Consider the following 22,752-nt stretch of genomic DNA (forward strand, 5'->3'; position numbering starts at 1 on the left):
GCTACAGCTGACAGCAGCAGTCCTTCCTTTGACGCGTTTCCCTGCGCCGACATGTGACGTCATCAGATCGCAGCCGCATGTGCAGCTGAGACGCAGAATGCACAGGTGACCGGGAAACAGAGACAGGGGGTGGGGAGTTTGAGCAGTGTGACAGGGGGATCATAGCTGACAGGTGTCCCATGTCCAGTTTGCCCAGTCCCTTTTTGGTCCCTTGCACGTTGTCCTTCCCCTGATGCCCCTCTCTCCTCCCCTGATCCCCCTCTTTTCTAGGAGGTCAAAAACGGCTTTATAAATTAAACGGGGTAAATAAAACCCATTATTCTTCTAAATGCCCCACAGAGGTACACTAATAGCCCCGCCCTAGTCACACCTCTAACCACACCCACTAAAACAAAAGTGCCCCCTCTTGGGTGAGCTGACGTGTTGGTTGGCATGGAGAGTGGCCCCGTATGTCAGAGTTGGGAGCGTGTTGTGTTTGGGACCCGACGCATGATAACCATCTGTGTATTATTAGCAATAAAGTAAACTTGATTATACGCGTTTTTGGCTATAACTTTTTGTTATCAGCCGTCGATGGCACAAATATCCTTGGGAAATAATGGAAGAGAATGTTATCGAGCATTGATCTCATATAAATAAAACATTTAATGAAATAGTCCAGACCTCCTATTATCAAAGTGTCTGCATTTTGTTTTCTTTCAGCATTAAATGTATATCCTGTTGTGCAGCACTACGGAATATGATGGCGCTATATAAAACAATACATAATAATCTCCCATATATTCGAGCTTAATTTGGCCTCGGTTGCTTATCTGTAGTCTGGACGTAAACCCGCACGGGATCCGGTACAGACTTTCGGCCGTTTGCAAACTACGATTCCCATGAACCTTTGCTGCGCAGAATCAAAAGCGGCATTTATTTGAAGATTATGGAGATTATCGGACGAGCTGTAGGTCTGCGCTTCAGGGGTCCCGGCTGTTGTGCCGTTGAAAAAACAGCCCTCAGAGGAGGGCAACTATAGTGTCGATTGGTTTGTAGGATATAAGGGATCTGTCCGGCTTGGAGGAGAGAATAAGTGGAACAGCCTCCCAGCAGAAGTGGTGAGGGTAATACAGTGATAGTCACGTTGCGGTTTTGTGGGGGGGGGGATTATTCTGCGCTGCGCATGCCGCTGGGACCAATTACCGATTGGCAGAGTTTCTGTAAAGACGCCGGCAGATGGTGCAGCAAATCCTGAACATTATTTTGCTTCTCCGCGGAGTGAATTATGCACAGAAACAGATGCTTGTTATTAAAATGATAGTCAGGGGGAGGTTTGATGCTGTTAGTCGGGTTACTTTGGGATTTCAAATGCAAATGAAAGTTCTGATGTCAGCGATGGAGACGATTAAAGGTGCCGTTCCACTTCGACAAAACGTTAATTGCCTTTGCAGAGCCTGTCAAATGATTCCCTCCGCCGAAGGTTTAATCAACATAAAACCAGCACGGAGGCTTTCCTGGTTTCCGTGGCAACAACCTGTCAGTGCGTGAGTTTGTGTTACATGATAAGTGTTCGTGGCATAAAGAAAACATGAATAACATTATAAATGGATGAATAATTACGGGAAGGATTTTGACATTCACGGATCTAGCGATTAGACGTCTAATGATGCGTTTAGGTATAAAAGTCTTAAATGAAGTAGAGTAGATGGAACAGCAGCTTTAGGATATTATGATGCTGATTTATCCTAATGGGTCATCACGGTGATACATTTTGGTAGCAGCCGCGCTCCACATTTTATTAAACAATATTGGGTTTTATAGATATAGATTTCTTGTGAAATCCTGTTTTTAGTTAATTCTCGCTGATTTACATGTGTATATTGTTTTATTATTTCGGAAAGGGCTACACACTCCCAGGAGAGTAACCACGGTAAATGGACGTTGTCTAGCAGCGATGATGAACCAGAGGAAAGCGGAAAGCCGTCCCGGTCACCGACCAGAGGCAGCCTGGGCCCTTTGCCCCGGTACAGCTGCTCCGAAGCCAGGAAGGCTTCCCACAAAAGAAAGGCGAACCCGGTGAGGTTCGAAGAGGAGGAACAAGGAACTCGCCAGTCGCCTGTAAAGAAACTGAAACTCGATAAAGACGACTCAGGTTGGTGCCTGTCGAGTAGCGACGACGAATCAAAGCCATCCCAGAAGATTAAAGCAGAAAGAGAGGGACCGGGGAGGGAACCAAGACCACCACAAACTCAGGACGATGAAAGAGGGCAGAGCACGAGCAGACAGGACAAGTATAAGACCCCAAGTGACTCTCAGGATCCGTGGGACCTCCTGCATGCTGGAGAACCCTTCTGCTTCTACCTCACAAAAGTCAGGGGGATTAAACCCAAGTACAATTTTGGGGCTCTCCACATAAAAGGTAAGGAAGGTACCAGTATTTATGATAATTTATTTAATTTATTTTATATTTTTTATCTATGAGACCCTCACCTTGTTTCCAGGGAGAGAGTTTAAACATTTTGATGCGAACGCACTGCCCGTTATAAAATGCTTTCCTACGCCGACCCTTCTGACTCCAGCTTCATGCCCCAAGCGGAATCTTTTCACTGCGTTGGCCGGGGGGGGTTTCACCTGAATTGTATCAAAGAGTGAAGCCGGTTAACAAATACTTATTATTCTATCAGGGGATTTTCACACTTTACACTGAAATCATAAACGTGTCTTTTAATAAGACATAAATAAGTGAGTTTTATGGGTACCGGATCTCCAAGGGCCGTGGTTCCCGGCACGAGTGCTACATGTGGGTTGTTGGGATAGAATATCTGATCCTCGCATCTCGTTTGCTCCCTACAGATATTTTATCTCCTCTCTATGGTACGTTGGAGTCCTCCGTACAGGTGAGTGTCGGCTGCCGAGGCTTTTTTCTTGTTTCACTGATTTGGACAGATATAGCACCCAGCTGTCCCGAGAATTCAATGGCGTCTTGGATCGCGTATGCTCAGTCTTGCCCTGTTGTGTATGTTGGGGACCCGTGATCCGTCTCACGCCAACAGCCCTGATGTGTGTTTTTAGCAAGGCGCTCCTCGGCATCGTCTCTTCACCGAGCTCTTTTTACTTTGTGTTTTAAAAGTTTAACTATTGCATAGACGTGCCGTGGCTGGTGAAGCAGTACCCCGAGGAGTTCAGGTGAGCCGCTTTCCTTTTTCATCTTATTTATATAGTTTTAGCTTTAAGCAACTTTAAAATGTTGTAACCGGCAGCAATTTGTGCCGACCTCGTGTTTCACACTGAAAGCAAAAGACGTTGTGTAAATAAATACAAATTAAATAACTATTGTTTACTTTTTTAATCGTCATACGGTCTCGAAGTGGCCTGTATTAGTGTTATCTGTGTCTGCTAGTTGTGCTATCTCAGCCCTGTACGACTCCTTCCCTTCTGTGACCGAGCGGAAAAAACCCCGCGTATTCTGAGCGGCTCCGCGAATCCGCTCTGCTGAGCCGGCAGGGATGGTTTTTAATGTAAATGCGGGGGGGGGGGGGGGGATTCTGTGTCTTAAATCCGGGTGGAGAGACCCCCAAACCCGCTCTGTCTGTTCTGTAAAAGGAAGAAGCCGTTACTCGTCGTACACGGTGAAAAACAAGAATCGAAAGCGAAGCTGCACGAGGCTGCGCACCCGTATGAAAACATTCGCTTGTGCCAGGTATGATCGCGCCTCCAACTCTTTTACGTTTTTCACTAATTTTGTTTTGAAAAAAATAACCATGGGGCCCTTTTTACTAAGCTGTGCTAATCCTCCCATCAGTTCTAATCAGCCGATGACTCTTATTATATGTTGTTTGCCTCGAGAATTTATCCGGACCGTGTCTGCTGAAAGGCTGTTCCAGGCGCCTTCCGCCTTTACTCTTCAACCTTCCAACTTTATATCGTGTCGATATTTTTCATCAAAGACATTCTCTAAACTTTCTGTTTCCGCTCCAAGATAACCAGCCAAGGGATATCTTTTAGCTACCAAGAGTTCATAGAGTTAAACGTAGGGTCACTTCAGCTTTTAACACCTCAGGGGTCCCTCTGATTATACCCCACTCTGTCAGCTCTGCGTCGCTAACAGGAATCGCACTCCTTAGTCTTTGTAGCCTTCAATAATGTACTAAAAGCAGACCCCGCCGTCTGTCCCGTGCTGCCTGTAAGCTGCCCGTGCGGCATTATCTCAGATGACCTCTAGATGGCGTTATAGTGACCTGTGATGCAAACTAATTCTTTTTATTATACCCCCCCCCACCCAGGCCAAGCTGGACATTGCGTTTGGGACTCACCACACGTAAGTTCTATTATACGTATAGAAAAGATGTAAATACGTCTCCCGGGGGCCAGCAGAATAAAAACATACAATCCCAAAAAAATAAAAATGCTACAGAATTGCACCAAACCAAAGTTACTGCCCTGCTCTCGTCCTGGCACAAGACCTCCGGACGTTTATCATGGAACGTTAGCTCTTGTATTCACCTACGTGTTGGATTCGATGTCATTGGGACTGCCTTAGTAGCGATTTTAACGTATTTAACTCTTTGTAAACTGTACAGTCGCATTCCAGTGGGAATCTGAATGCAGAATATTTTACCCAGTTTTGTTTTTTTTTGTTTTATTGAAGGAAAATGATGTTACTTCTCTACAAAGAAGGGCTCCGAGTCGTGATCCACACCAGCAACCTCATTCACGGAGACTGGGACCAGAAAACACAGGGGTACTGGAAAAAAAAAACACTGATCAGAACCTTTTTTAGACAAAACCCCCTAAAAAGCAGCGTGTCCTGTGCTTAGAGTTTTGGGGTTTGTTTTTAATTGTTTAGTTGTTAGAGAAGTCCAAGACGGACGTTAGTGAAGGTGATCCCGTAAAAAAATAAATTCTGGAAACCATTGGCAATAAGTTATAAAAACTTTTGTGTAAATCCTAAAGCTTTAAAAAAAATGTAAAAAAAAAAAAAAACATAGAAAAAGATAAACAATAAAATAGCGATGAGATTTCCCCGCGGCGCGTGGTACTCCTGATAACGCTCCTGATCCATCTATAAGAAGGCAGCCGGCCCTTTGAAGACGTGTGACGTACGTGGCCGGCGCCCGGGCTGTTCGTCTCCTGGAAGCGAGCGCATTAATACACGGAGACGTGTACAGCTTTTGTGTGGATCCTTTCATTTTTTAGACCGTGTTCTTGGTCTTGAGTTTTTCTTCCCCTCGGGGAGTGCACTCTTCCTCCCCGTGAGTGTTTTGTGCTCAGATCTTCATTGTCCTGCGAGCTCTTTACCTTGATGGCTGTTGTGTCTAAAAGCTTTCTCCTCTTCTCTCTTGCGAGCTGTGGCTGCGTATAATGCCGCTCGCTGCCCTCTCCTGCCCGTCTTGTCTCTTGCTTCGTGCGCACAGGTGCGTTCTTCCTGTACATTTGTCCTTGTGCTATAACAGCGATGCTCTGGCTTTACGTTTAACCGTTTTATCACCAGGAAGAATGAAGAACCCAAAGCAATAATTCCATTACATTGTCCTCAATACAGTGAGGGTATTAAACATGCGCGGGATAGAGATACGGCTCCTGAATCTATGACGAGACCAACGATAATAATTAAGGTTTGAGTCTTTACAGCAGGAGCAACGGACGACTAGACGGGGGCCGGATGGGGCCGATCTGCCAACCAGTTCTGCATGATAGGAAAGCTTTTATATTCGGGTGCTTAGGGCCCCTTAAAAGTTTGCAGTTTAGAAGAATTGTCGTTGGCTACTAAAGTGTATCATTATTATTATAAACCAGAGAAAATCAGACAAAACTTCCCTAAGCGCTGCCACGCAGACCAGCCTATATTCCTTTCAAATAAGATGTGAAATTATTGTTTATATACTAACTTGTCAGTCACTCGTATCGGGGTAAAACAAGCAAAAAAGAAAATTATCGGTTTCTGTAACAAAAACGGCATTTTCCGCTCCAGGTATGTTATTAAATTTAAGATCGTTTTCTGATACGTTGTATTCTTCTGAATATGTAGATTATTTAATTTTCATGAGAAAAGCTTTATGATTGTCTGTCCAGATTTCCCTAGAACCCGGTTAAGTATTTAATTTCCTAAATTTAAGTTAACTATATATATTTAAATATATATATATATATATGTCTTGGGTCACTGAGCTGTTTTCATGGAAAACAAGGACATTTCTGGCTGTAACGTAATTATAAAGGCTAACCATCAATTAGCCTTTAAAACTCCATTGGAACACAGGAGTGATGGGAGTGATAAAGGGCCATTGGGAGACAGGAGTGATGGGAGTGATAAAGGGCCATTGGAAGACAGGAGTGATGGGAGTGATAAAGGGCCATTGGATCACAAGAGTGATGGGAGTGATAAAGGGCCATTGGGACACAGGAGTGATGGGAGTGATAAAGGGCCATTGGAAGACAGGAGTGATGGGAGTGATAAAGGGCCATTGGGACACAGGAGTGGTGGGAGTGATAAATTGCCATTGGGACACAGGAGTGATGGGAGTGATAAAGGGCCATTGGATCACAAGAGTGATGGGAGTGATAAACGGCCATTGGAAGACACAGGAGTGATGGGAGTGATAAAGGGCCATTGGGACACAGGAGTGATGGGAGTGATAAAGGGCCATTGGGACACAGGAGTGATGGGAGTGATAAAGGGCCATTGGATCACAAGAGTGATGGGAGCGATAAAGGGCCATTGGGACACAGGAGTGATGGGAGTGATAAAGGGCCTCTGCACGCTTATTAAGAGATTCCATTAAAAGTCGTTTCCAGCTACTATAGTCGTTTACAACATTAACCCCGTCCGAGCTGGATTTCTGATCCATTTCATGCTATTTTAATAGACAAAATGTGCTTTCCTTTCCAAAACAAGGACATTTCTAAGTGGCCCCAAACTTTTGAACAGTAGTGTATATATTTTATTTATTCTGTTACGGATAAATTATTTTGCTGTGTATACACATAAATCTATTTGTAATGCAGTGCAGGAAAGAAGTTCTAAGGCAGAAGTTAGTTTAATCAGAACAGGAGACTAAACTCCTTTAACACACAGGCGGCTTGTTACACGCCATTAACGCAGCGAGTTGCGCCCTCGTTCTCGCCGTTGGGAAACGCGTTAACGATTGCATTTTTCCCCCCAGGATTTGGCTGAGTCCTTTATATCGTCGGATACAAGAAGGAGCCTCGATTTCTGCAGGAGAATCAGCGACAAACTTCAGGGCTGATCTCATATCCTACTTAGCTTCTTACAACTCGCCAACCCTGAGAGAATGGATGGATATCATCAAACAGCACGACCTCTCGGAGACCAGGTCTGTGAGCGGGGCGGTTGGGGGGCCGCCATCGTATTTAGTATTCACGCTGAACTGCTGCCAAAAGAAGGTAATGGGGCCTGATCACCAACGTGGCTTCCATAAGCATCGCCGGGTCACCCATATGTATAAAGCACGTTTGTGATCTTATCGCATTAACATTGGCCCATTCCATTGGATCATTCCATTGGCCCATTCCATTGGCTCATTTCCTTGGATCATTCCATTGGCTCATTCCCTTGGATCATTCCCTTGGATCATTCCATTGGATCATTCCATTGGCCCATTCCATTGGATCATTCCCTTGGATCATTCCATTGGATTCCACGGTGACCCCTTTTTAAATGTTTCACCTCGATTGCTTTGGATCCGTAACCTAGACCGGTGGAATGTTCTAGAAGGCTGTTCGGCATTAAGTAGCGTGAACTCGGATACCGTTTCTGATGGAAAGCGGTGTAATCGGTTAAAAGTCTGTCAGTTGAGTTAATAATAGATTGTAATTGAACTTTTTTTTCACAGGCACAGAGCGTGTGAAACGTGGAGTTAAAGGAAAAACGCTAACCGCCTGTGAAATGTGATTGCAGGGCGTACCTCGTCGGCTCGACACCAGGGAGATTCCAGGGCGTCGAAAAAGAAAAATGGGGTCACTTGCGTCTGCGAAAGGTAACAAAGAGCCACGAAGATCCCACGGCCCCCGTTCCATTAACTAAGCCTGTTTTGTTTGTGTAGCTTTTAAGAGAACACACGTCGCCCCTCCCGGGGCTGCAGGACTGGCCCGTAATCGGACAGTTTTCAAGCATAGGGTCCATGGGGGCCGACAAGACCAAGTGGCTGCACTCCGAGTTCAGGGAAAGTCTCGGGACTTTGGGAAAAGGCGTGAAGGCGGATATTCCCCTCCTCCTGGTAAGTCCTGCCTGGTCTATGACTTTAGGGTAGGAGCATAATCACCGGGAGAAATGATACCGTCTGGGGCTTAAAGGGTTTGGAAAGGAACATAGAGGAGGAGGTGTAAATGTAACCTTTTCACACCCGGAATCCTGGTCACTGCAGTTAATCGTTGAGTAAATCCTGGATCCCTTAATTAGTTGTCCTTTTCTTCCATCTCCAGATCTACCCGTCGGTGGATAACGTGAGAACCAGTTTGGAGGGATATCCAGGTAAGCCCGATAGATCCAACTCCCAGCAGGCGCTATAACTAGAACTCCCATGACCCTCAGCAGCAGTGGAGATCTGGATGGCTACGCATAATCCGGCCCGTGTCTCTGTTTTCATGTTTCCCGTGTACGATATTAGCGTGTTGCTGAGGTCTAATCATGCCATTATCATATTCTCGTTACCATTTTTTTCTTCTAGCTGGTGGCTCCTTGCCATACGGTATCCAGACGGCACAGAAACAGCCGTGGCTACATTCCTACTTCCAGTAAGCAACCCGTTTCTGGAATTATTCTGCCTGCTAGTGAAATAACTCAAATATACAAATATATATATATATATATATGTGTGTGTGTTTTATATATATATATATATATATATATATATTCATGATGTAGTAAGACGATGACAGCGGTCTCTCTTCTGCTCTCTAATGGCTGCGTGTTATTTAGGAGATAAAGGACTCCTGTTTAAAAGACCTAATTTAACATTTTTCATCTAGTTATTTAAGTTTAGTGGTGCTGGGTGTTGGGTGGCCTAATTGTATTAGGAGAAGCTCTTCGGATGCCAGGCTTGCGGGTTGAGGTTGGTACTTCTTCTTTCTTCTCGTCTGGCCCATTTTAATTGTCTTTACAGCAGGTGGAAAGCAGAGACGTCCGGCCGCAGCAACGCGATGCCTCACATCAAGACGTACATGAGGACCTCTCCCGATTTCCAGGAACTCGCCTGGTTTTTAGTAACAAGGTAAATTAAGAAATGCATGGTATGGGGTTTCCGTAATGATCGTATCTCTTGACGCGACATGCCGCCCCGTCACGGAGGTTTTTGAGAGGTGGGCTGGCGTGAGCGTGCGCTGAATTACTCTTACGTCGAAAGGGCCAGTGGTCTTTATGGCGGCCGCATCCAAGCCCCTCTATTCCAAAATAGGGAGTTGCTTCAAATCTTTCAGGCAGAGGTCAGCTCATGCGGAATATATAACCACGATAAGTTTAACCCGGCTGTCCAACTAGGGTTAGCGGTTATGGCCTCATATACTACCTGACCCGATAAAACCTCCGCCAAGGCTAAAGGTCGTTAAAATTCTACAGCGGCCCGGCTGGCAGAACCGAATCTGAGAAACAATAAAATAAAATCCATCCCAGTTGATGCGTCGGGAAAGATGAATGCGTTCCGTGGACCTTTCACGACAGCGCTGTTTAGTATCCGCGCCCCAACCTCTGACACGTCCTGGCGTCTGCTGCGCTAGCGAGCTGTTTTATGGGATACAGCATTGTTACGGCATCTTTTCTGTGCATATAGATCAGATATTTGAGGGTTAAATGGGTTAAAGCGTTCCGGGTCTGGAGCAGATTAAAACCCCCTGTTGCTAAGCTACGCCAACAGGTTTCGTCGCCCAACATGGAGAATTTCCTGATGGAACCACGAGAGTTATAGCATCAAACACTCTGCGGGGTTCCCGGACCGGCGTGAATGAGGCCAGCGGTGAGCTGCGAAGTAATAGCGGGGTCTCCGGGGCGAGGGGGTTAAAGGGTTTAGCCTTTGGAAAGAAGGACATTTTTATCCTTCTGCAGGTAAAACGATTAAAGAGACCGTTAGACAGTCCTAGACGGTCTCGCGAACGAAGAAAGCATCTTAAAGTACCTGCCTTAACCTACAGCCCCGCGGCCGCTCCGTGATTCCACGATCGAAGGCAGCAGCAAGCGACAGGAAAACGCTCCCGTTAGATGAATAAGAGCCCTTCCTGCGTATGTTTTCCAGGGGGGTTTAGGACTTACCCCCCCACAATGTTGGCGGAGCTGGAATGTGTGAAGCCGCACATTCAGTGAATACTTAACTGTTTACTAGTTACCTCAGGCATGCTAAGCATGATGGGAGTCAGAATCCAGCCTGGTGTGCATGGGCTTAGAGCCTTTCCCCGGTACTGGATCCTCTGTACTTCTGCAGGGGCCTCTAGTGCTCTGAGGGTGATAGGAATTGCAGTCCAAACAACTGCTTAAGAACCACTATTCCCTATGCCCTTATCGTAAAGACGATGTAACTGTCTACAGTAGTTTCCATGGCGATGGCTGCTGCTTGCTTTCTGTGATCTTCATTTAAAATGCCTATATTTAGTTTTTTTTTTCTAATTGAAAGATTTTAAAAGAAGGGAAAATAAGCCTTTTTCCCGTGAAGTGTTGTGGGCTCGTTATCGGCGCGTCGGCCGCGCAGGTTGGTAGGAGGCAGAGATTAAAGTCACTTTGTATAAGATCTCAGAGAAATATGCATTCGATCAACAAGCTTAAGGCTGTATGACTGGGAACGGCTGCCCACCTGGGACCCCCAGATCATCGACGCTCCTCTACCTTATATTAGGGAACCTTTTATAAAGAGACGTCCTAACGCCGATATAACCTTCCCCTAATTCATCCGTCCCTGACCTGCCAACAGGTGAGAGACGGACTCGCGAGTTCTAAGCACCAGATTGAACGCTTCTGCACTCAGAGAGACCAAACACTGTAAGCGTTTCGGGCCCCTCGAGGTCAGAAATCACCCTTTTACAGCATTTCTGCCTCCTGCTGAGACAAATCGCCCTCATCAACTAGTCGTAGGGTCAGGGCTTTGTTAATATGAACGTGAATACTAGAGGCCGTTGCCTAGTCGAACCGTCAAAGCGAAGTTAGTTGGGTTTCTTCAGTGGGGGGTTAAGGAGGGTATTCTGGATTCTTAATAGTACGTCACAGGGCTTATAAGATGGGCTGCTTGCTGAAGAAAGGCGATTGGAGGCGCGTTCTTCTTCGACTGTTCGAAGCACGGTTAGAATGTCGGTTATATTCCGTAAACCTCACCAAGTCAGTCTGTTCTAGACCGGTGGGAATGGGGACATCTCTGGGGGGCTTTCCTGACCCCCTAGTGTTAATTGGGTTAATGAAAGCTGGTTATGGCTCTGTATGCGTTCTACTGGAAGAACGTCCGTGTCCCACTTTACTGCACTTTTTCCTTCTTTCCTCTGCACCCCGTCAATGCCAGCCGCGGGAAATTCTGTGACGGTTCCTTAGCAACCAGCCTGCTGACTTTACCCCTGCGGAGAGGGCTTTGGCTTCGGGTGGGTGGGAGTCCTCTAATTGCCGGACCACCGAGCCGGCGTCCTTTTGCCGTCTTAAATCGCGGGGGTTCTCGTGAGACGTGAGTAAGCGTTTGATTGGTTCGAAGTGTTAGAACTTCTAACAGTTTTACTTTTTGCGGTTCGCTCTTTCTAGCTAATAGAAATAAACAAGATATACACCTGCATTATTTGGGGTTTTTTTTTGGGGGGGGTTGGTATTCTTTTTTGGGTTAAACCATTTATTTCCAGTGTCCTGTTACCTATCCTGCTAACGTTCCACGTCTGGAATGATTAGTATGATTATATATATATATATATAATATTACCCCTTGTGTGTAATACTGATGAGTACAGGGGGTTCTTGTTCTTTGATCTGTCTTTGTGACATCATCATGATGATACAGTAATAACATCGTCATGACATCATCACAAAGTCTTAAGACAGATGTTTTAGATGTTTGATATATGCTTTGTGTGGATATAGTGAGGTCTTCACAGCCTCGGGGACCCTACTGAGACAACTCTTCCACGTTTCGGGGTTCTTCTTCTTTCTCTTAGATCAGACGCGGCCGAACTCTGCCTCTCGTGCTCTTGGTAACGAAGCAGAAGATGACCCCGACTCGGCCGAAGCTTTGTTGAGCATTCCGGTCGCTCTTTTAACTTCACACTTGCTTTGTTTGGCTCAGAATTGGTGGAAAAAGCCGGTGCCATTAGTGTGGAGTTTTCCGACCCCTGAACCCCGTTCTGCTTCATGTCATCAATCAGGTGCTTTAAAAGCCTTCTGCGGAAGACGCTCCTCACGCTCGGCTGAATTCCTTTGAACTCTCGAGTACATCTAATGAATCGTCCACACACAAAGCAACATGCGCAGCCTCCGCGTCTCGTGAAAGAAGTGATCCTCTGTTACAGGGAAATCATATCCAGCAACTAATGGAGGCTTAATTACTTTAATGTGTGGTCTTCACTGAATAAGACCAAATTAATCAACCGCATTACTCCTTCCGAGAACCCAAACCATGCCCCCCCCCCCACAAATATTTAGCACAAAAGTTAATGGTCCAGAGAAGATGAGACCTCTGAGGTCTTCAAAGCTTTTGTGTGTCTTAGCGATAACTTTTAGTGGAGGAACCTTTATAGAGTAGAATGCCGAGTGGAGACGTAGAACGGGCTCGGAATTCTGCGGATCCGGCCCTGAAAACAAGTAGTGGAACCCGTTTATTATTCTTATTACACATCCTCGAGGCTGGGCAGCCCTGATCTCAGCATGACCTGCGAGGTCCCTTCTTCGTGCCCAACGTTCAGAAGGTTTGGATGATCGGGACACGACGTCTACGTAAACTCGAGATATATTCCCGGCCCGATACAATGTGACGCCACAGAGCCAAATAAAAGAAAATGGCCTTCCGGGCTCACAATGGATCTCCCGACATGCGCGGCTGTTTGATTTATTTATCGGGGGTTCTATGTTCTCCGTGACCGGCAAACAAAACCGTAGATAATCTAGAATAAAAAAAATACGGAGAAGAGCTTTGATTTTCCTCCCATTGCCAAATCAAGCAGAATCCCCCCCCCCCCCATACATTTGCTGGGGACCCCTCTCGGCTATCACATGCGTTGGGTTGGGAGAGCCCCTTTAAGTGTCGGTGATTTTTCTTCTCATTCCTTCTCCTGCGCGGCAGCTCCTGGCTTATCGAAGCAGTCCTAGTTTATGAGTGGCAGTAGCGGGGCAGAGCGCAGCTATTTATAGGGCATCTGCCCCGTGGTTCTCTGTCGTAAAGCCTTCGGCTGAGTTCTTAAAAGAATCGAGCGAGTTTCCATCGCTTGTCTCAGAAGGATTGAAACTTTCTGACCCCGCTTCCTAATGATTTCTTCCATCCGTTAAAGACCGTAGTGTTTACACAGCCCTCCAGCCAAGCCGAGGGTTAGTCCGGAGTTAATGCGTTGGGCAAAGTGATAATCGCCCCGGCTAGTGTCAGAGGGTTTGCTTTGTGCGTTTGCACCGGTTCTGGGTCCTTCTTCCTGCTCGTTGCTCGTCATGATTTATGTTTCTCGCTTACCTCTGTCTGACATGAAAGATGTTCTGGTGGAAAGCAGCCCGCAGATCGATCTGTTTTCTCCGACTCGGATCATTGTGGGGGGGGGGGCGCAGTGAGCGCATGCTGACTTTGTCCTGGCAGGGATGTGTTAAATGGAGCCCCCGGGTGCCATGCTTCAAATCCGCTACGTAGTAAATATCTTAAACCTTAAAACACTTGTGCGATGGTTAGATTATTATTACATGTCCTACAAATAAGTAAATATTGGGGTGTGGGGTATCTGGGGATCGTCCCATGTCCTTATCGATGGTCGAACTACGTGCTGAGGGGGTATCATGATTATTAACAGACTGGGGTCCTCGCCTTGACTGGTATATTTGGGGGATTGGTGCCCTAAACCTGACCTGGAAATTGCCCCTGGCTGCCTCCCTGGTCCTGCCCCGAGGAAGGACTTTCACTGAGAAATGGCAAACGGGGAAACTGGTTTCTTACTGGTTGCTGCCGCGCCGAGCCGTATCCGGTCGGGTGTTTCAGCCCTGACATTGGCCGTTCCTGACGCCATCATTATTATGCTTTTATGTGTGATGCGGGACTTGAGGAGTGAAGCTCCCCGTAGACCAAGACCCTAATTCCTATAGAGAGGAAAGGCTTTTTTATCCCGCGCCAACTGGGGAGTCGCGTCGGAGACCGCTCTGATCTATCGCAACATCGATGGGCTCGATGAATTAAATAGCGCGCAGGCTGGAGCCCGTTAACCACGCGAGCCGTCCGTATCGGGTTGTGATTATAGGCCTTTAATTCGTACATCAAACAAGCGTCTGAGCGGAGTCACGGAATCACTGCGTGGATTAAATGGTCCCACTGAGTAATCCCCCCAACTCCGCAGCTTTAAATCTAGATTTCTGTGAATCCCCCAATGCAAACCTTAAAACCGACATCCATTAAAATAAAGCCCTTATCGCGCACGTCCAGCGAGCGCCCGTATTAGGGCCGATAGCGGGACGTGGCTTTGTTGCCGCCCGGTATCCTCGTGTCCCGCGTGCTTTGATCAGAACGGACTATTACTGGCCGAGGGCCTTCAGAAGTGATATATTCAACATATTACATGGAACATTAAACTGATCGCGTCCCCGCAGTGATGAGCTGGTTATTGAGACGCCGCTCACCAAAGGCTTTAACCCTACGTAGCCAAGAAAACTAACAATCTGTGGCTCGTAGCCCCTTCCTTTATTTCTGTAGTCCTGGGGGGGCTATAGCTTTCCATGAGCCCCAAGCAGGGAGGTTTAGATGAACCCCAAAACACAGGCGATAGATTTCATCCGACAAAACTCTTTCAACCAGATCCTAAATATGGGCCATAACTGGCATTCACCCCAAATCCTGTAAAGGGGTCCCCGTGATTCACCGGGGTCTCGGTTATTACTTCAGAAATGGCGCGGCTCGCTTTTAAAGGGCTATCGGCACGCGGTAACGTAAAAGCCCCCCGCCGCGTACGCGTTGTTCCAGATGTAGTTTCGTTCCGCTCCTGCGTAGAAGCGCGTGCGTTGCGCCTCTTTAGGATATAAACGTATTAAAGTTCCCTGCCGTATGTATAATATATTCGCTAATATTTTTTCCAGCGCTAATCTCTCCAAAGCTGCGTGGGGGTGTTTCGAGAAGAGCGGCGCCCAGATGTTTATCCGCTCCTACGAGCTGGGAGTCTTATTCCTGCCGTCCGCTTTCGTAAGTTGAAACCTGTAATAAATCCTGTGTGGTCCCCGTATCCGGCCCGTATCCGCTCGCTCGTTATAAGGCTTGTTACATTCTTACTTTCATTCTTATTGTACCGTTTATGCCTCGCTCCGGCATCCCAGGTTCATGCATCGTCCGTGGCTGGCGGCCAATAATGAGGATTAAAATCTAATTTTATTTATTTTTTTGTTAAAAACGGCTATTATCAGATTCCTAGTTTATTAGAGGTCTCTGCCCGCCGAACGTTTTCATTTCCTAATCGCAGCTTTTCTGTGGCTTTTATGCCGAGTCCAACCAAGACGATTATTGCTTTGGGGGCTCCTTTACGTCTTAACGGCATAAACTCGTGCTTCGTGGAGCCGCCGTACGGAGACCCGCGGGGTAGGACCACCCGCCGTGTTAACGGAGCAGCGTCTGCCGACGGAATCGCCGTCTCTGATTTCGCGGGGTCCGCGCTGAGCTGCTGGATTTATTCATCGCCTTCGCTGCTAGAAAGACCGGCTCGTCCCTGTAATCACTAGCCGGGCGGATCGCGTCCCGTCTGCCGGCCGGTCCGGACGTTAATGATATTAATGGTATCCATTGAAATTAGCAGAGAAAGCGTCCGGAATATTCTTTCTCGTTATCCTGGAGGATCGAGAAGGAGATGAAACTAATGGATAGAATTCTCCGTTCCGTCGCCGCGATGAGAAATAACGGGGGCTTCAATCAGAAAACGCGGGGCAATAAACGTAAAATACCCGAACCCTGTGAAACGGGCCCGTGCCACTAAACGGCGCTACGCCTGACCCGTGTAACCTGCGCTTCGGGGAAATCATTGCCGTGGCTGTAAGTTTTTAGAGGACCTTTTGTTCCTTTCTGGCTCTTTTGTGTGAGCTTTGAATGAACGCGGAGATGGTTTTAAGGCTCTTTCTGGAAATAAACGTCCTCCCTTCCCGCAGATCTCCGGTATTTCCAGATTTTTTTCCTCGTGAACGTATTGTCAGTTGCTTTGCGTTCAGGTGGCCCTTACTGTCCTCGATGTGCGAGGCGCGATGGGGCCCCTACTGAGCTCTTCAATAAGAATATATGAAACATTCATTCCTTGGTCTCGATCCCTCGGAGATCCCTGAAGGCGAAGCTGTGGGGGCCGCACGCCGGCCGCACTTCAGATGCTGCGGAACGAACGTAGAATAATCCATTTATCTCCGGGGTCTCCGCTTTTATCTCCGGGGTCTCTGCTTTTATCTCCGGGGTCTCTGCTTTTATCTCCGGGGTCTCTGCTTTTATCTCCGGGGTCTCCGCTTTTATCTCCGGGGTCTCCGCTTTTATCTCCGGGGTCTCCGCTTTTATCTCCGGGGTCCGTATCTCCGTATCACTTTACCGTTCGGAGGGGGGAATCGGTTCCGTGACCGAGGCTCCGACCTCCGACTTTTATCTTTTCATCTTAATTCCAACGGCCGTTGTTATCCGCAGTTCCGCTTGCGATTGTAGCGTTGTTTCCCGTGTAGCAGTGTTTAGGTTAGCGTCGCCGTTCATTTATTCTTTATAAATATATATTATTATTCCCCCCCCCCCCCAAAGGGTTCGGAGACGGGAACGTTCAGCGTCAAAGAAAACATCTACGCTAAAAGCGAGAATCCCCAAAGCGGCTTCCCGGTTCCCTACGACTTACCTCCGGAACGTTACAGCGGCAAAGGTAAGCAAGCACTCGGGGTAAACTAGATCGGCCCCATTCGGCCCCCGTCTAGCTTCTCCTGCTGTAAAGACTCAAACCTTAATCAGTCGTTGGTCTCGTCTTAGATTCAGGAGCCGTATGTCTATCCCATGCATGTTTAATACCCTCTACCACCTCTGCTGGGAGGCTGTTCTACTGATCTACCAACCGCTCAGTAAAGTGGAACTAATTTACATTACATCCAACCATTCTGGTAAAGTAAAACTTCCTTCCATTCCATCTCACCCTGGGGATTTAGATTATGGCGTCTGTCTGTCTGTCTGTCTGTCATCCTTGAATTCAAATTATTCCCCAAATGCCGCGTTGCGGGGATTTGCCGCGCGGTGCGGGCAGAAAAGCGCGAAGAAACCCCTTTTCCCGTAACTTTCTCTGTACTTGTGGTTGACGCCGCCGCGCAGCCCTTTCTCAGACTGGGCATAAAAGGAGATCATTAAGGGAAAAGCCGCTCGGCTACCAACCGATAATTACAGATTTGGGTTATTTTTTTTATTTAATGTCACTGGCTTGGCCAAAAAAACCCGTTTTGCTCTCAGTCTGGGGTCTTTACAACCTTTCTGCGACAGGGAATGGGTGCTCTGAGAGCAGATAGGTTATTAAAGAAAATACATTATTCCGGGCGCCAATTTGGGGAGATTGTGCGGAAATTGGATGGATTCTCATTCCGAAGTCATTATGTTTGGGTTGAGTGTTTTTCGCCTTCGCGATACATTATGTTTCATTTTGGAACGTGTTGGGGTTTTTTGGGGGGGGGGGGTTCTCCCTTTTTATTCCATGTAGGTGAAAATAGGATTTTCGTAATTTTTTTGCCGATTGTCAAAAATGTAATAAACAGATCTCATTTTCTAGAAGTCCTGCTAAAATGTAACTTAGAAAAAAAAAAAAAGCAGTCAACCTTCTATGTAAAAAAAAAAAAACGGATAGGTGCAACTACTCCTCCCCGCTAAGCTGCCCCTCCCTTTTGGTGGAAGCCGATTGGCCACGAGAGAACCAGTGGGAGGAGTGAGGGAGATATTTAATTAGTAGATGGTCCTCTTTAATTGCGTGGAAACCTTTACTACGATGCGGCGTTTGTTTTTGGCGCATGCGGGGTTAATGTCGTCCCCGCTGGAAGGAGAATAATTGGCGACCGTGGGAGGTAAAATTCACTCTGCGAACACCGGGAATGCGGAGCTCGTCTGACGGGCTTTCAGCGCAACTGTAATATAACCCCCAGCGCTGTATACAGTAATATAACCCCCAGCGCTGTATACAGTAATATAACCCCCAGCGCTGTATACAGTAATATAACCCCCAGCGCTGTATACAGTAATATAACCCCCAGCACTGTATACAGTAATATAACCCCCAGCGCTGTATACAGTAATATAACCCCCAGCGCTGTATACAGTAATATAACCCCAGCGCTGTATACAGTAATATAACCCCCAGCGCTGTATACAGTAATATAACCTCCAGCGCTGTATACAGTAATATAACCCCCCAGCGCTGTATACAGTAATATAACCCCCCAGCGCTGTATACAGTAATATAACCCCCCAGCGCTGTATACAGTAATATAACCCCCCAGCGCTGTATACAGTAATATAACCCCCAGCGCTGTATACAGTAATATAACCCCCCGGCGCTGTATACATTAATAACCCCCATCGCTGTATACAGTAATATAACCCCCCCAGCGCTGTATACAGTAATATAACCCCCCCAGCGCTGTATACAGTAATATAACCCCCCCAGCGCTGTATACAGTAATATAACCCCCCAGTGCTGTATACAGTAATAACCCCCAGCGCTGTATACAGTAATATAACCCCCCAGCGCTGTATACAGTAATATAACCCCCCAGCGCTGTATACAGTAATATAACCCCCAGCGCTGTATACAGTAATATAACCCCCCTGCGCTGTATACATTAATAACCCCCATCGCTGTATACAGTAATATAACCCCCCCAGCGCTGTATACAGTAATATAACCCCCCCAGCGCTGTATACAGTAATATAACCCCCCCAGCGCTGTATACAGTAATATAACCCCCCAGTGCTGTATACAGTAATATAACCCCCCAGCGCTGTATACAGTAATATAACCCCCAGCGCTGTATACAGTAATATAACCCCCCCCCAGTGCTGTATACAGTAATATAACCCCCCCCCCAGTGCTGTATACAGTTTCTCGGCTCAAACACCACACTGTGCTGATGCTTTATGGCAGTGCTAATGAAGTCTGTTCCTCCATAGACTTAGATTAGACAGATAGTCCACCTGGGTAATTAAGACTGAGCCATTCTATTGTTCCCCACAGGCAGTATGATAAGGAGTCGGGATGTTTAGTAGATCGGGGCCCAGATAACAGAGTGAGAATCATATAAACGGCTGAAAACATTATATTATGGGGCAAAAACTGGGGTAAAAAAATAAAAGCGATATTTTTAAGAATATATATTTAAGCTGATTCGGGGAATAAAGGAGTCGGCTGGAGTTCCCTCCATAACATGAAATAACATTCTGTACAGTTGCGTTGTGATTGTTCAGCCCCAGCGCCCCCCGTGAGCGTCGGCTCGTTGGAGACGCGGTGAATTTCGATTCTCTTTATTAATAACCGGCGTGAAGAGACTCCAGCCGGTGCTTCGACGAGGCGTCTGATGTAAACGCTGATCTCCATCGCGCTGCGACCGCGTTATTACTTCTGCGTAAGAGCAGCTTTGGGAAGTTTGACTGCCGGAGGAAGCGCGGACCCCTCGGCTGTCAACGGAAAGTCTCTTCATCCGAACCGTCCAGAAGTTGGAGCCTGAGTAGTCACGCCACTGGCGCAAAGAGGGTTAAAGATTCAGAATGTATGATGTATAGAATGCAATATTTTGGGGTTTCCGGAGGGATTTGCAATGATGTCATACTATGACCCCATCCTTAAAATACCTCCGACCTTTCCTGAAAAGTAACTTCCCAATTTGCTTTAGATTGCAAGGTTTTGGGAAATATCCTGCCGCTGGCCAGCGCTGTGCTCGTTACCCCGGTAAGAGGACGTTTTTCTTGTTTTTGGTAACCCCTCTGGAACCTAAAGGGTTAAGGAAAGTAATATTAGCAGCCGACGTTTGATGTGAGTGGAAATGGCATCGTGTTTACAGCCGAGCGCCCCTTACGCTTCCAGCTTCGTATTATTCCTGGAAAGGAAGGATTGTTATTTGCGAACCCCGCTGGAGACAAACGGGGCTTAGCGGAGAATTCCAGGAGCCCCGAATCGTAATAAAATCATATTTATTAGAAGTGTAAAATAAATATATCTGTATACACATAAACACACACACACGTACACACGCTCACTACCGGCCAAAAGTTTGGGGTCACTTAGAAATGTCCTTGTTTTTGAAGAAAAAGCAGACTTTGTCTATTAAAGCAACATGAAATGGATCAGAAATCCAGCACAGACGGGGTTAATGCTGTAAATGACTGTTGTAGCTGGAAGCGGCTGATTTTGAATGGAATCTCTTCATAGACGTACAGAGACCCTTTATCACTCCCATCACTCCTGTGTTCCAATGGCCCTTTATCACTCCCATCACTCCTGTGTTCCAATGGCCCTTTATCACTCCCATCACTCCTGTGTTCCAATGGCCCTTTATCACTCCCATCACTCCTGTGTTCCAATGGCCCTTTATCACTCCCATCACTCCTGGGTTCCAACGGCCCTTTATCACTCCCATCACTCCTGTGTTCCAATGGCCCTTTATCACTCCCATCACTCCTGTGTTCCAATGGCCCTTTATCACTCCCATCACTCCTGTGTTCCAACGGCCCTTTATCACTCCCATCACTCCTGTGTTCCAACGGCCCTTTATCACTCCTGTGTTCCAACCGCCCTTTATCACTCCCATCACTCCTGTGTTCCAATGGCCCTTTATCACTCCCATCACTCCTGTGTTCCAACAGCCCTTTATCACTCCCATCACGCCTGTGTTCCAACAGCCCTTTATCACTCCCATCACTCCTGTGTTCCAACGGCCCTTTATCACTCCTGTGTTCCAACCGCCCTTTATCACTCCCATCACTCCTGTGTTCCAACGGCCCTTTATCACTCCCATCACGCCTGTGTTCCAACAGCCCTTTATCACTCCCATCACTCCTGTGTTCCAACGGCCCTTTATCACTCCTGTGTTCCAACCGCCCTTTATCACTCCCATCACTCCTGTGTTCCAATGGCCCTTTATCACTCCCATCACTCCTGTGTTCCAATGGCCCTTTATCACTCCCATCACTCCTGTGTTCCAATGGCCCTTTATCACTCACTGTAAATCTCAGAGCAGTTTGGCAGGGGGTCAGCCGGCGCCGTCACTGTGATTCGTTAAAATGAGTTTGTAAATAAATGGACACTCTGGGCACCAAGTGCTGAAAAAGACAGAATTCACAAGTTCTGGGTCATTATTTTTAGGGAATTGGACAGTAGATGCATTAAACGTTTTTCACCGGGTTGTGTTCCGTCGCACAGCCGGCTTTTCCTGCCCGTGGTTCCGGATTAATTAGTGAACCGCATCATATCAGCGATCTCTATCAGAGCTTCTCCGTGCGCACCGTGTATCCGAACAACGAGCTGCAGGAGACGTCTCCTAGATACACGCAAAAAAAACCAGCATGACGCTTAGTTCCTGGTCCAAAGGATGCCTTTTCTATAATCAATATCCTTTTTTTTTTTTTTTTTTTTTTTTATCAGTTTGAGTTTTACTTTACTGAGAGGGTGGTAGATAGTGGAACAGCCTCCCAGCAGAAGTGGTAGAGGGTAATACAGTGAGGGGGTTAAACATGCATGGGATAGACATACGGCTCCTGAATCTAAGACGAGACCAACGACTTATTAAGGTTTGAGTCTTTACAGCAGGAGAAACGGGCGACTAGACGGGGGCCGGATGGGGCCGATCTGCCGGCGGGTTCTGGGTAAGTAACACTTTATTTGGTATTCGGTTGAAATAAAATGCATATTTTTTAATCCGGTGCTGTGTGAACATGCGTGCGGAGCGCTCCACGTTGCATTCGTATCATACAATGGGTCAGCGGCCGCCTTCCTGTTAATGAGCAGAGAGTTGGAGTTTGATGAGGCCGGCGGCTCGCCCCGTTTGCGAGGATCACCCCGTTTCCGAGGCCGGCGGGTTTTCACCCGGTTAGCGTTCCATGTGACGATGACTTGTTGTGTTTTGTGTTTCAGACAGACCCTGGGTGTGGAATATTCCCTACGTCAACGCCCCCGACACGCACGGGAACATCTGGTGTCCGTCGTGAGAGCCCCCCGACCTCGGACCCCCGGGAGGTTTTCTGACGAGGCTTCGACTTTTTGTTTTTCTCGGCGCCTCTTCGTTGGATCAAAAGAATGAAATAGAATTTTTTTATGTTTTTGAATCTTCAGTAAAATACGTGAACATTTTCATTATTTCTGTTATTTGAAAGATGTCGGGGAGTCGTGGAGCGCGTCGGGTCTCGTAACCAACTCCCAGCTTCAGTAAGAAAGGACTCAGGGCCTTTATCACTCCCATCACTCCTGCGTTCCAATGGCCCCTTTATCACTCCCATCACTCCCATCACTCCTGTGTTCCAATGGCCCTTTATCACTCCCATCACTCCTGTGCTCCAACGGCCCTTTATCACTCCCATCACTCCTGTGCTCCAATGGCCCTTTATCACTCCCATCACTCCTGGGTTCCAATGGCCCTTTATCACTCCCATCACTCCTGTG

The 22,752-nt window shown here is 47.1% G+C and overlaps 1 protein-coding gene across 1 annotated transcript; it reads left to right on the top strand.

Moving 5' to 3' along the window:
- The first annotated feature begins 97 nt into the window (after positions 1 to 97).
- On the top strand, positions 98 to 22,301 carry LOC149271713 (tyrosyl-DNA phosphodiesterase 1-like). Its single transcript, XM_089507182.1, has 16 exons — positions 98 to 105; positions 1,884 to 2,401; positions 2,836 to 2,879; positions 3,113 to 3,168; positions 3,586 to 3,682; positions 4,266 to 4,300; positions 4,631 to 4,723; positions 7,146 to 7,316; positions 7,901 to 7,979; positions 8,046 to 8,219; positions 8,425 to 8,473; positions 8,670 to 8,736; positions 9,105 to 9,212; positions 15,206 to 15,308; positions 16,881 to 16,995; positions 22,228 to 22,301. Exons 1-16 carry the CDS (start codon positions 98 to 100, stop codon positions 22,299 to 22,301), a joined length of 1,791 nt encoding a protein of 596 aa, XP_089363308.1.
- The last annotated feature ends 451 nt before the right edge of the window (positions 22,302 to 22,752 follow it).

The sequence above is a fragment of the Sceloporus occidentalis genome, unplaced genomic scaffold (assembly GCF_023333645.1).
Source record: "Sceloporus occidentalis isolate IW3139 unplaced genomic scaffold, rSceOcc1.0.p SCAF_471, whole genome shotgun sequence".
NCBI lineage: Eukaryota > Metazoa > Chordata > Lepidosauria > Squamata > Phrynosomatidae > Sceloporus > Sceloporus occidentalis.

Excerpts from the sequence above, each read along its gene's own strand:
- LOC149271713 (XM_089507182.1), top strand. Across the intron at positions 8,474-8,669 it reads CAGTTTGGAGGGATATCCAG|CTGGTGGCTCCTTGCCATAC; the intron begins GTAAGCCCGATA and ends TTTTTCTTCTAG. Across the intron at positions 15,309-16,880 it reads TATTCCTGCCGTCCGCTTTC|GGTTCGGAGACGGGAACGTT; the intron begins GTAAGTTGAAAC and ends CCCCCCCCAAAG.